The 14541-nt window shown below is 40.8% G+C and overlaps 1 protein-coding gene across 1 annotated transcript in view; it reads right to left on the minus strand.

The window, feature by feature from the left end:
- LOC131684747 (poly [ADP-ribose] polymerase tankyrase) overlaps window positions 1–14541 on the minus strand; it is a 50371-nt gene that overhangs the window by 18365 nt on the left and 17465 nt on the right. The window contains exons 2-5 of the mRNA XM_058967876.1: window positions 1663–2445; window positions 742–1601; window positions 330–549; window positions 28–260 (exon numbers count right to left, since the gene is read on the minus strand). Of these exons, the coding sequence (XP_058823859.1) occupies window positions 28–260; window positions 330–549; window positions 742–1601; window positions 1663–2445 (2096 nt within the window). The remainder of the gene's footprint in view (window positions 1–27; window positions 261–329; window positions 550–741; window positions 1602–1662; window positions 2446–14541) is intronic.

Consider the following 14541-nt stretch of genomic DNA (forward strand, 5'->3'; position numbering starts at 1 on the left):
TGAAATGGTGAGCAATGGCATTCTTACGAGTAATGAACACAGTTGAGTACGTCCTTTCTGGGCTGCTTCATGCAGAGGGGTATAGCCCCATTTGTCAGTAGCATTAACCACAGTGTTATGTTTGATAAGCAAAGCTGCGATATCCAAATGTCCGTAGGAAGAAGCATTGTGCAGGGGAATCAAACCTCCCTTGTCTTGTGCGTTTACATCAGCGCCATGTTCGAGGAGATACTCGGCAACTTCTAGATTATTGTAGCCAGCTGGAATCAATGAATTTAACAAATTATTGCAAATTCGAATGCATCAGACTCTAATGTCAAGAAACGAACCAGCTAAATGAAGTGGAGTCGAATTTCTGCCCTGAGCATCCCGGCAGTTGATATTATCTGGCGCGACGAGTCGCTGAACACGAGCCAGATTGCCCTTCTTCGCTGCATCTAAAAGCGCTGCGTTTCCTCGTAGCAAATCTGCTACATCTTGGTCACCTTCACGTACTAAATCTAGCGGCGTGGCACCGTCACGGTTCTTCTTCGTTACATCAGCTCCATGCTATGAAAAATGAATATGCATTGAGCTTCAATTTGGTGTGCTTGCACACTATAAATACTTGTATGATGCTACGCTAGAGTTCATCCTGATAATAGGGAGTTCAGCTAAGCATTATACGAGCTACTACTATACTGATTATTTTATTATATGTTCTTTAAATCATAGTATTTTATAACCAGCGTAATATCTTACCTTGATCAGCAACTTCACAATCTCATACTTTCCCTTGGCGGCCGCTTCGTGTAACGGAGTAAATTTCCATAAGTCGGCTACATTCACGTTGGCTCCATGTTTTACTAGCAGCTCGGTCACTTCGTAGTGCCCGTAGGAACAGGCATTGTGCAGCGGAACAAGCCCACCTTTGTCGGAAGCGTGAACTTCTGCACCGTGCTCCAGGAGAAACTCTACCACCGGGACACGATTATAGCCAGCAGCAAAGTGCAGTGGGGTCGAATGTCGCCCATCCAAATCACGACAATTTACCGTCATCGGATTGGAAAGCACAATCCGTCGAACCGTATCCAGATCACCGGCTTTGGCCGCTTCCAACAGTTGGCACTCTAGATCGACTGTGTCTGAAGGCGGATCTTGCAAAATTTTCAGCACATTCTCTGTCGCTAACTGGGCAGCAGTGTAGCCCTGCAGGGACACAATGCTGGTGTCGATGTTGTACGACAGCAACAGTCGACATGCTTGAATGTTATCCTCTCTAGCGCACCGATGTAGCGTCGTTTGACCGAGTCCATCGAGCGCATCCACCTTGGCACCATGACGCAGAAGCACGTCCATAATCTCGTAGTGTGAATTATCAGCTGCAATGTGCAGCGGTGTTAGGAAGTCTTTATTTTTCTCGTTCAACTGAGCACCTTTACGAATCAAAATCTCTAGAACTTGCTTTCGTTTCGGGTACACCGAGTGGGATACTGCATGCAATGGTGTGTCCCCACTGTACGGGTGTACAAAGTTGACATTTTCGGCTGTGAGGTTCTTTTTCAGTCGTTGAATATCAGCCTGACGACAAGCATCCAGCACACAGTGCCCCTTGTATTCATCTGTAAATGTGGTTTAAAATACAAAATTTTGATATATTTTATAGTTTAAAACTCTACTCACATGTAATTTTTTCCTGCAGTTCCCGTGTCGGCGCTGAATCGATAGCCGACTTGTTATGGCAGTTTAATAGCGTCGGATCAGCTCCCTCGGCAAGCAGCAGACTGCATACTTCGACACGGCTTTTGGATGCCGCCTCGTGTAACGGGGTGAAAGCCCAGAGATCATTGGCGTTAACGTTGCCACCATTTTTGATCAACAGTTCGGTCACTTCAAAGTGACCATAGGAACAGGCATTGTGCAGCGGTACAAGACCGCCTTTGTCCTTGGCATGAACGTCGGCACCATGCTGCAGCAGAATCTGTACGACCCGTATACGATTGTAACCGGCAGCCAGATGAAGTGGGGTGGACTTACGCCCGTCACTTGCATGACAGTTCACATTCAGTGGTGTTAACAGTTCCAACAGACGTTCTTCCGAACCGGATCGAGCCGCTTCCAGCAGTTCATCCTTTCTGTACTCGCCAGTCAGTACGGGGCTTGTACAGGAGTCTGCCAAATCCAACGGAATTTTATTTTCCGAATTCCTTATATTAGGATCTGCGCCATGTTGTAGCAGTGCAATGCAAACATCTACCTTTCCCTTGCTGGCTGCCTCATGCAAAGGAGTGTAATTCCAATTGTCCCTAGTGTTCGGATTGGCACCGGCTTCCAACAGCAGACGTACGACGTCAGCATGCCCGAAAGAGCAGGCGTTGTGTAGCGGGTGCAGGCCGCCATCATCACGAGCTTGAATCGATGCTCCGTTGGTTAGAAGAAATTCGACCACGTCACGGCGACCATAACCTAAGGATGGAGATAGAAAGTCGAATTTAGTGATTTTAATTGATTGTTAGTTATATGTGGGTAGTTGGTAAATCAGCGTATAGTTGTTAGCTGAGACGAGACATGCAGTTTGCAAAAAATCGAACGTCAAATGCAACCAGGAGGTACGGTCAATGCAGCCAGTCCATTTAAACTATGTGAGGCAAAAAGAGAGGCTATGCGAGACGAACGATAGAATGAACAGAAAAAAAGAAAAAGAAAACATCTATCGGCAAGTCCCGTCCCAGGTTGTTAGTATTAATTGTAATAGATGAATTTTCTTTAATGATTTTGACACATGGCTTTCTGTAGTGTGCTGTTTGGATACAAAACTGGCACGTGGGTGTCTGTCCAGGGTATGTGCATAGCGGTCTTTGACTATGGAAAAACCATTGAGGTGATTTGGATTCGAATGTCAAGTAAAAAGGAATATGTTGTTTCAGTCGTATTCTCACCGCCTCAACACCGTTGGGAATACCAGGCAAAAAGCTTCTCCAAATGCCATTTGTAACGGATTCCACTTCTTCGTATTTCGACATAAATCTTATAATGAATTCTGAGCTAGTGCGCGGAGCTAGATCGCGTAGGCGAATTTCCGTCATATCGTTTTCAATATCCACGGGAATGTTGGTTTTAACGTTGTCATATTTGACTTCGTGTTGCATGTTGTTTTTCTTTACATAACTTTCTGCCGCGTCTAAACTATTGAAAGTTATCAGAAGCTCATTGCGAATATGGTGAAGTTGAATGGCGGACACTTCCTTAAGCTCAAGTTCCATTTTCACTTTGCTGTTTCTAGCGTTTATAGGTAGCGAAACGACACGCGTAGAATTTATTCGTACTCTATATTGAGCACAAGTAGTGTGTTTTGTGCATCTGGTCTGTACGAGATGAAAAGGATGACTGATTTTTTTAGGATTGCCCTCAAACAAAGATTGCAATAAGATACCCAGCTTCTGCCAAAAATTTGGGGCATAGTTTTCAGGGGAGCGGTACAAAAGGCCGAATCCCAAAAAGCCGAAACACAAAAGGCCGAAGATGTTCGAACCTACCCCAAAAGGCCGAAACCCGAAAAGGCCGAATTACAAAAGGACGAATCAGATACAACCGCAAGTCCACCAGACCAACAGGCATCAGAAATCGATTCATCTAAGGCCATTGCAAATCTTTTTTAAAAATTATGTCACCCCCCCCTTCAAAATCGCTGAAAAAGTCAGGGGGCAAATAATTTTTTTAAAATAACCAAAATTCAAAAAATTGTCACGTTTTATAGAGCTACAATAGCTTCCATAGAGTTTTGCTTTTCGTAACTGAAAACTATTATGGTAGTTTTAGAAATTACCATCCCATGATAATTTTTATTTTGACCATCCTCGGGTAAATGTGAATTTTAAATGAGATCATCGATCCAGTCCAACAACAAATGAAACGTTTGCTGGTCGCGGAAGGAAGGACCCATCTGTGTATCATCATACGAAAATCTCATGGAAAGGCTAATACAGACCGACTTCTGAATCGATTCCATTTTAAACGCAACAGTCGATAGAGACATAATCGATCGTTGCATTCGAAAATAATTTTGATAAGGAAACAATCTGAATTCAAATCAGACTCCTGGCGAATTATATGTGGTTCAATATTCAATATACATGAGCTTTACCGAAAAGTTTTTGACAATTAAAGATTTCATATGGGATCGTAGTGTTCATACCGTATTTCCGCAGCCATATGTGCGATTCTTATGAACTTGATCAGATCAAAATCTGCTACCGAACCTTCCATTTAAGGCTAAGCTTGTGAAAATCGAATAAGTCGTTTTCCAAGAAGCCGAAGAGACATTAATTCTGAAATATTCCAAGAACCAGAAACATGAGAAATTTTCGAGATAGACGCTGGAAACAAAAGAACTTTGTCTGGCCATCAGCGATCAAGAATGCTCTAGCAAAGCTAAATATAGATCTTACAAATAATGGTATCATCGGCACTTACCGCAGGGGGAACCGGCAATCCATTATCGATGTCAATTTTTGTAGCCTTGGAGTAACCGGAAAGATGGACTGAAAAGTGTGCGAGGATATATCCACAGCGACCACCAAGCGATCTGGTACAGCATTGATAACAGGACTATGAACTACACATGAATATGAATATGTGGGAGATATATAAACGAGTGAAGATGGAAAACAACGATTTTTCACAGGAACGTGTCCGTCGAAGAACTTGAATTTGAGGGTATCCTCTTCAACCTAAATGCGAACGAGTTCACGGCACTACTAACAAGGGCGTGTAATGCGACCATACCAAGGGATGGGAAACCGAGAAACGGTCGCCGGGTGCAATACGACGATTATCGATCTACGTATAAGTTGCCTCCGAACTTGGAGAAGAAGTCGGAGATCACTTCGGTTTCTTATCTCGCTCAGTTCAGAAGCCTGAAATCGCTCCGCTGCAATAGCAGGGCAAATAATAAAATTTACCCGCGCGACGCTTGGTCTATTTGCAAAGACAAAAATTGATTCCTTCTGCCTAGTGTGTGAAACGTGAACAAACAATGAGTGACAATGCAAAGCAAAAGTATATCACGATGCGGGCAAACTGTGTTGCTGTTGACTACACGAAATATCCGGTAATACCATCAATTCATGAAGGGGAGCAAATGTTGAAGGTGAACTTGAAGTTCAACGTAGCTTGCGGTACTTTATGCGGTGCAATTCCACCATTTACGTCATGCGGTACTGAATATGTTAAAAAAACATTAGTCAAGCAGAATCATTCGCTTCCCAGAACAACATGAAACACGTCATCGAATGTAATGACATTTTATACAGTATCCCAACGTATATAGATGTTGACAGTATTGAAATAAAGATACATGACCTGGCACCACGTACTAGTTCCTTCGCTATCAAACAAATCCTGTCGAAATACGGAGAGGTGAATAGTGTTAAGGAAGATACTTGGAGGAACTTCTTCCCAAGACTCCGCAACGGCGTTCGTGTGGTGAGAATGCGTCCGACAAAACCTATTCCCTCTTACTTGACTTTCACATGCAAATCACCTCATGGTGTTGAATATTCTCAACGAATACTAGTCACGTATCCAGGACAGATTCCTACCTGTCAATATTGTGATCATCCGCTACACCACGGGAAACCTTGCGCAGAGAATGCTAAAGAAATTCCACCTAATACGACCAAAGCCGGTATACAATCATCGTATGTTAAACCAACGACTGCAGACCGGGCATTCACAAGCACCAGCTCAACAACGATCGGCCCCAGTACCACCAAACCAACTGCCATTACCAACATCGAAGTAACAACGATTACAGCAAATGTTTCCAAACCAACAACCAACACCACCAATAAGGAATCTAATACCGATGAAGAAGGATTTACAATAGCGACCCGTAAGCACAAACAACAAATAAGAACATCCGACGATGAGCAAGATGAATGCAGTACCGATGATGACATGGACGTAAACGAAAACGCGAGAGAAAACGGACCAAATGACCCCCAAGGTGCGCTCCACGGCTCAGTTGTGCTCACGCATTGTGCCGTGTCAAATATATTTAAAATTAAAAAAGAAGTCAGAAAGCTCGAGGGAAGCGAGCTGCAAGAACCGCTCTCAACAAAGCAGTCAAGCTGTACAAGAAAGCCTTGCCACAAAGCCAACGCGAATTTCCTTAGGAGAGACCTACAAAGTTGGCATAACAAAGATAAAAGGCTCAGTTGCACCACCTGAAAGGTGCCCGGAAAAGATGGAGGTCACCATCGAAAGGTTTTCCCCCACAACATGAATCTATTTACGCTGTACAGTGAGGAGGATGATCACAAAGATGAAGATCGATTTACCAACAAACAGCTTATCGAGATGGCGAAAGCCATAAAAGTGAAGCGATACATAAGAGCCCGGATATGTTCAAAACGATCCGATAATTGGAAGCGACAAAAGCTGATGTTGCTTCCGATGCCGGGACAACATGGAAATCTTTCAGCGTAGTCAATATATCCCTTGGTAATGTTAGAGAGAAGGAGTAATCCTGAACAAGCTAACGAAGTACGCGGACCGTGAGAACGGCATCTCATGTAATTCGGCTTCCTTATAGGCAGGTCTACAATGAAATCCATCCAAACGGTTGTGGGAGCTGTGGAGACAGCAGAGATAAGGATTTCGTGGTGCTCCCTTAGGCGTGAAGAATGCTTCAATAGTACTAGCTGGGAAGCAATCGCCCATTCGCTGTACAGCATGAGTAACTCTGCAGGATATTATAGAGCTACTTTCAGTACCGAACACTGATCTACGAGACAGACAAGGGGGAATCACAACTACAACTGACGTTCCTCGACTCGACGCTGTGGAACGCAGTGTACGATGGAGTATTGAAGCTGAACCTTCCCAGAGATATAACGATTTTCGGCTTCACGGATGATGTGGTGTTCCAAGTAATCGGACAATCGCTAGAAGAGGAGACACTCGACACGGAGACGATTGCCCATCATAAAACAGAGTTGGTGAAGACTAGCAGCCGAAAGACAGCGCGGTCGGAAAATATATCATCGACTTGAACTTTTAAAGTCACGACAATTATGTTAAGGGGAAGGCTGTGAAAGCAACCACAGCTTTGCTTGAGGCACCAGTGTACTGGGCACCACGAACCAGCGGAAATCGCTGGACCGAAGCATGTGAGCAGACTAGTTTCACCGTCAGGGACAAGATCGAGTAGATCGAGTGAAGCACCAGCGGTGGGTCGTCGAGTTTTCAACGAACCGGAAGCAGCGAACCAGAAGCTACGCTCCATCCGGTATCGCCGAACCGTCCTCGCCAAGTACTGGTTGGCCCTTTGAGTAGGATTTATGGACTATGCGAGTAGATTGCGACAAAACTGGGAGCTAAATGACTCGCGCAACAGGCATCGGTATCGGGAGAACTTCCGACGAGGAATTGAGATGGCTCGCGAAAACAGGAACTAAATGGTTCACAGAAACGGGTGCCAAATGGCTAACGGAAGTTCACCACTGCGATTAGCCCGATATATGTTCGGAGCTAAACCGCTCTAATGTATCATTTTGTCTTAAGACTGAATCAGCCTCCCCACGATATAACGCTTCGATGCAGTCTCGTGGAACAAAAGGAAGGAAGAAAAGTGAGGACTGTTAGTAGTGGTTAGGCACAAAAGTGAGTCCCACCTAGGGCCAATGCAGTTTTGAAGCTATTTAACCATACTATAAAACATACAGACATTTTCAGATATCGACGAACTGCATCTAGTGGTATATGACACTCGACACTCCGGGTGTAGCTTAAAAAGTCGAGTTTCAGAGTGATTGCACAGTCTTCCTTATATGAAAAACCTTTGACCGATTTTCATGCCTTGTGTGTACAGTCGGTCCTTATGCCGCCACAACGGAACGAAAACTATTCAAGCAACCAAAAGTTAATACCTTAATGTACTCTTAAATGTTTACATTAAGTTCATAGAGGACTTTCAAGCTTTTATTGGGAATTTAGAAATTGCACTGTTCGGAAAATTATTTAAAACGAAAACTTTAGCATCCCTTTCCTATTCACACTTTTGATTGATTCAATGTTTGCTTGAATTTTTCTAGTAAAACAAATAGCTCAACCCCGCTATACGAAATCACCCTGCGGAAACGTCCACGAGAACAATCGAAAGAAAATGTAAAAAGAAAAAAAAAATTGTGTTTATTAAAATAAATATTTATTTTTTGTTTGCCCCCCCCTTCAGAAAAAAATTTGTACTTGGACATAATTTTTAAAAAAGATTTGTAATGGCCTTATTTGCGGCACAGTTTGCTGCCTTTTGGTTATCGAAAGTGTGAATAACGGTGCAATTTAGCGATGATGCAAAGTGAAGTGGCTTATAAAAGCATTTTTCGACAGACGCGAGGTGTGACAGTTTGTGAAAATCTAGTTTCGGCAAATGAAAGGGAATCTTTTCCTCGCATTACGGGCCGTCGATTTCCGATGCAAGGACTGTAAAAGTGTACAGAAGACATCTAGAAGCGCAGTGTGCTTTCTAGAAATAGTGAAAAATGGTTTTTCAGAAAGTAGAATTCGATCCGAAAAGTGAAAAAATACGGCGATAAGGAAATTTGACATATTCAAATAATTGGTGTTTCACCAGCGACTAGCGACTACCAGGTGTCGCCCCAAAATTCTTCACCTGAAAAATAGGTGGCAAACCAGCTCAGTTAATTTCGTCCGCGTCCCTTGTCAGCGGTGCTATCTTTGAATATTCTTGGATATTCAACTGTTTTTATTGCTTTCTTATTTTATTGCAAATGAGTAGAGGTTTTGATTCTTTTATATTCGGGATTGCAGATATTTTGTCGCATGTAAATTTTGGGCGTTCGTTGATGTGATGGCACTGTAAAAAAACCTGTTTTAATCCACCTAGAGGTGCAATTGTGCCTTTTTCATTTCTCCAAACTATGATTTAATAGCTGGTTCGTACAATATAACATTATGGAAATGTCTTTCATTCTTATTACACTTGGTAAGTAGATATAAGAGCACCTTTTTGCATTCATCGCGGTATCGGTTTGAATCGGAGTTTTCTATGTGATCGCCGTAACTTCGGAGCCGGAAGTCGGATGGAGATGGAATTTGAGACTAAGTTGATCAAATCGGTCTAGCCATTTTCGAGAAATTAATATAACCGTTATTCTGAATTTGGATGCTTCCGGATCCGTCGATGGTGGCCAGTGTGGCCAAAGAGACTTTGAATGACAGTTGGTGACCTAGATCTACAAATTCAACAGTTGTGTTTACATTTTGGAAAAAAATTTCACCTTTTTACATTCATCGCAGAATTCGTTAGAATCGGGATTTGCTACGTGATCGTACGTATCACCCTGTAATTCAGAAACCAGAACTCGGATCCACACAAAATTCAACAGCAGCTAATGGACCATTCATTTAAAATCAAGTTTGTCAAAATCGGTTCAGAAAATTCCGAGAACCGATGTGGACAAATCAACAAATTTTGTTTTGTAACCATACTCTTCAACTCGTAATCCGGAACAAGATGTCGGTTGAAAATGAAATTCAATAGCAACCTATGGGAATATTATACCTTTCATTTGAATCTTAGTTTGTAAAAATCGGTTCAGCCATCTCCGAGAAACCGATGTGGACATTTTGTTAACAAATCCGCACATACACACATACATACATACATACATACTTACATATATACATACATACATACATACATACATACATACATACATACATACATACATACATACATACATACATACATACATACATACATACATACATACATACATACATACATACATACATACATACATACATACATACATACATACATACATACACATACATACATACACACATACATACACACAGATATTTCGCGATCGCGGCGAACTGAGTCGAATGTTATATGAGGTTAGCAAGTAGGTTTTTGGAGCAATTGCACAACCTTTCTATATGAGAAAGGCAAAAGAATATTATTTAATTAGCATAATCAGTATGAGTTCAATGTTATCTTCATGTGATTATATTTTGAAATGTTGGTGGAATGGGTTTGAAAGTGGAGGGAATGGGGGGCTAGTATTGTGGGAGTGGAGGATGCGTCAGAAATCCTTCATCTTATTTCGGTATACGGGGTCGATGAAGGAAATGCGGGCGTGAGGGTGGTCCAAGAGGGGGGGGGGGAGTGATGAAGGAGGGAGGTGTAAGGGCAAGGCCGGGGGGGGGGGGGGGAGGGGCGGCGACGCAATACTCAACTGCATATTTTGCCTTCCATTTGAGACTTGGTTTGAGAAAATCGGTTCAGTCATCACCGAAGAAGCGATGTGACTTTAATTGTGGAATATGCCCGGAGTTCCGGACTTCCGGAATCGTCGATAGTGGACAATATATTCAAAGAATGTTTGATTGGCAATCAGTGATCTAGATCGATTAGAAGTAATTTGGTGACCATTTCAATAGTTTTTAGCCTCTGAGGTATTACGATTGCACCGATTTATATAGGAAATTCCAGTGTATCCTTACTAACACCCCTGTAACTCCGGAAGCAAGAGTCAGAACTAAATGAAATTCAGCAGCAGTCAATGGTATTACTGTATCTTTCATTTGAAATCAAGTTTGTAAAAATCGGTAGAGAATTCGTTGGGGAATGGGTGTGATATTAGATTAGGAACTTGGCGGGTTCCCCGGGGGCGTCATGAACCGTCATAGGTGGCCAATGTGGTCAAAGCTGCTTTGATTGATCATTAGTGATCCAGACCCGCAAACTAGAGTAATGTTACATCAATTTTAATGTTTTACATCATTTGAACATCATGGTGGTACCAGTTTATATGGGAATTTGCTGTGTGACCGCACTCTTCAACCCGTAACTCCGGAACCGGAAGTCGGATCAACTAAAAATTCAATAGCAGCTTATGGGAGCGTTGTACCTTTCAGATGAAATTAAGTTTGCGAAAATCGGTTCAGCCATCTCTGAGAAAATTGTGTGAGTTTAAATGACACACACACACATACACACACACACATACATACACACACAGACATTTGCCGATCTCGTCGAACTGAATCGAATGGTGTATGACACTCGGCCCTCCGGGCCTCGGTTAAAAAGTCGATTTTTACAGTGATTGCATAGCCTTTCTTTATATGAGAAAGGCAAAACACGTGTCCGCCGGTCGGCTAACTTTTCTTTGGACTGAGCAAGCTAATTTCTATGTTTGTTTGGGGTTTGTTTTACCAACGAAGGAACTGATCCACAGAACATTCAATCCCAAGTAACAATTAAAATGCCTCGGGGATTTATCATTGTTTTATCCTGGTTTTATGAAGGAATCCTTGAAACCGGTGATTTTATTATGGTTTTATGCAGCTGTCATTTCATTTGTTCTTGAATTTCACTATAAAACTATGTTATGACTTCCACGATAAAGCTTTAGGTTACAAGTTTATATAGTGGTTGTGAAACGGTTCTATATACTTTGTTAAAACTGGAATAAAACTAACATACAACAAGAAATTAAATTATAAGACAGTTTTATCGTAGATTTTGCACGTATTCAGGTTTTGTAATGTCTATATTTACACCTCTTTAAAATAATTACTCTAATGAAAGGCATGCGCTATACTAAGGAGTTATAAAATTGCCAACAGAAGCTCGAATCTTTGTTTACTTGCATAACTGTAGTGCAAATAAGTTACTTCGAAAATACCATTCGGAAATGGAATTCTCCCTCAATTTCTTTTGACCCAAAGCAGAAGACGAATTAGACAGCATCATTTCGTCTTTGCAGGTTAATAACTCTTAAGAATTCTATTGCAAAAGAAATTGACGAAAAAAAAGTTGTTGGCGCCCTTTTCCTGGATTTAAAAAAAGCGTTTGATACACTAGATCACTCTATTTTGTTAGGAAAGTTAGAATGTTATGGTATAAGGGGTTTAGCCAATGATCTGATTCGCAGCTATTTGACGAATAGGATTCAATGCGTGTCTATTGGAAATGTATCTAGCTCGTATAGAAGCATCGAAATAGGAGTTCCACAGGGCAGCAATATTGGTCCATTGCTATTCTTGCTTTACATAAACGATTTAGGAAGGCTTAAATTAAAAGGTACACCTCGTCTTTTTGCAGATGATACCGCCTTGTTTTATCCAAACACCAGCTGTAGTGGTATTGTGCGAGATATGGAAGATGATTTAAAATTGCTTATAAAATATTTCAACGCTAACCTTCTCTCCGTAAATTTATCCAAAACCAAATATATGATTTTCCATTCATTTAGAAGATCTATAGCCCAACACCCTGACCCGTGTACTGAAAACTACATGATCGAGGAGACGAAAGTCTTCAAATACCTGGGTCTTTGTCTTGATTCCACACTTTCTTGGAACGACCATATAAAATCACTTGAAAAAAAGATCGCTTCATTATGTGGGGCTATGCGCCGGGTTTGTTCTTTTATCCCACAGCACGTACTATTGAAGTTCTACTATGCGCATATCCATTCCCTTTTAAATTATCTTGTATCACTGTGGGGGCATGCCAGCATATCCAATTTAAAAAAGCTTCAAACACTTCAGAATAGATGCCTTAAAATTATATTCAAGAAGCCAATCATGTATCCAACTATCCTGCTTTATACTAATAATTCTCATAACATATTGCCCTTGCTTGGATTGACTGAATTACAAACAATATTGTATGTTTTTAATGCACAGTACAACCCTCTAGCACATAATAACATACGGTTTACTACAGGCATTCGTATGTATACCACTAGGCAAGCCAATAATTTACAACGCACCAGGGCTTTCAGCAACCTTGGTCAGAAACGCATTTCCTTTGCCGGGCCAACGATTTTCAATCAGCTTCCTACTGAGTTAAGACAGATAACAAATCGCATCCATTTTGAAACAAGCTTAAAACGTTATTTGAAAAATAAAATTAGTGTGTTTTTAATATGAACTTAACATGAACTGCATAAACTTGATGTTCCCCCTAAAAGCTTTCTTTCTTTTCCTTTTCCATTTTCTTAGAATGTTAATATTAAATTTAAATTTAGTTTAAATAGTTTAGTTTAAAATCCGAATCTATTTAATATTAATACTACAGCGGGCCCCTTAAAAGGAATTAGCGTTCCACTGGGTGCTCTTTGTAGCTATTATTTGTACATTATACTGTAATGTTTGTGCCGGTTACTTTCACGTGTTAATTTTGTCTATTTTTTCGTTCTCAGCGTCTTCGCGAATACCTTTTTTTCATTTTTGTGCTGACCTTTTTTTTGCACGCTGAGAACTGATGTGTCCACTACCAGGGGGCTCTCTTTGCGAGCCTTTTGGTGTGGGGGTGAGAGGCGGGCAATTAAAAAAAAAAAAAAAAAGAAAGAAAGAAAGAATTTCTGAACAACCGCTGACAGGAGGATTGGTTTGTTTTTCTCGTTTCTCCAGGATGATTATCAAGATGGTAAATAAAGGTGAGAGCTTTTTGGTGCGTGCTGATGAAGTTGTCAATCAAGAGAAGCTCATTAATCTTTAATTATTTCATTTTTAAAACGATTTACGATTTGGTGACTTATGTTGATGCTAGAAAACACATTTAACAAAATAACATTCGTTTGAAAAATAAGTAAATATCGAAATTAGATCACTTGTGAAAATTATGTCATTATTGACAATTAAATAAAAGCTGGTAGTTGGCTCAAATGGCATGGTATTTTTTAATATTGAAAGCAGCAATGTAATAAATGAACTTTCTAGGTGTGATGAAGAATACATCACTGACAGTGGCTAATTGGGAGGGTTGCAATGATTTGTTTTTTGACTGTTTACAAAAATTGACTTTTCCGACAAAAACAGCCGTTGCAACAATTTTAAGAACCACTTCTCGCATTATATTACAAAAAAGGAAGTCCATCTGTGTTTTAGTACTATAAACAATAAGCTCATACAAATGCCTTTCGGTCTAGGGTTAGATCACTAGAAATGCATAACAAATTTGAATCCAATTTGACAAAACGCATTTCATTTTCATTATTGCATCAACTTTCACTCTTTTGCCGAAACATTTGTTCAACATGCGTCTTACGCTGATCTACTTCGTTCGAAACTTTGTTGGAGTAGAGTTAGTTTGTGGTAGGGCTTTGACGTCTCACACGCAACGCAAAATGCATTTCAAATTCCTATTTTGAAGGAAAGTAAATATTTAATTTCGTTGATTTTTAAAAATGCATCTCAAGAGATCTGTCCCTAGATTTCGGTACACAATTTGAAGAAAATATCTGGGAATCTTTATCCAACGAGGACTATTGACAAATCTCGTGTTCGATTGAAATGACACTGACAGTAAATGGTGAACACACTATAGAGATTGCGAGTATTCAGTGTGTTTATTTTAATCTATTGCGCTACTCAAATTTGACAACCGCATCGTTACGTAGCAAAAACCCCTACCTTTCATGTACCATCCTGGACAAAGTCACTGTCAAAATAATCAAAACCAGCAAGCTGTGATTTAGTCCAGCATAAAACTTGTCATTCCCAACATAGATGCAG

The sequence above is a fragment of the Topomyia yanbarensis genome, chromosome 2 (genome assembly GCF_030247195.1).
Source record: "Topomyia yanbarensis strain Yona2022 chromosome 2, ASM3024719v1, whole genome shotgun sequence".
Classification (NCBI taxonomy): Eukaryota; Metazoa; Arthropoda; class Insecta; order Diptera; family Culicidae; genus Topomyia; species Topomyia yanbarensis.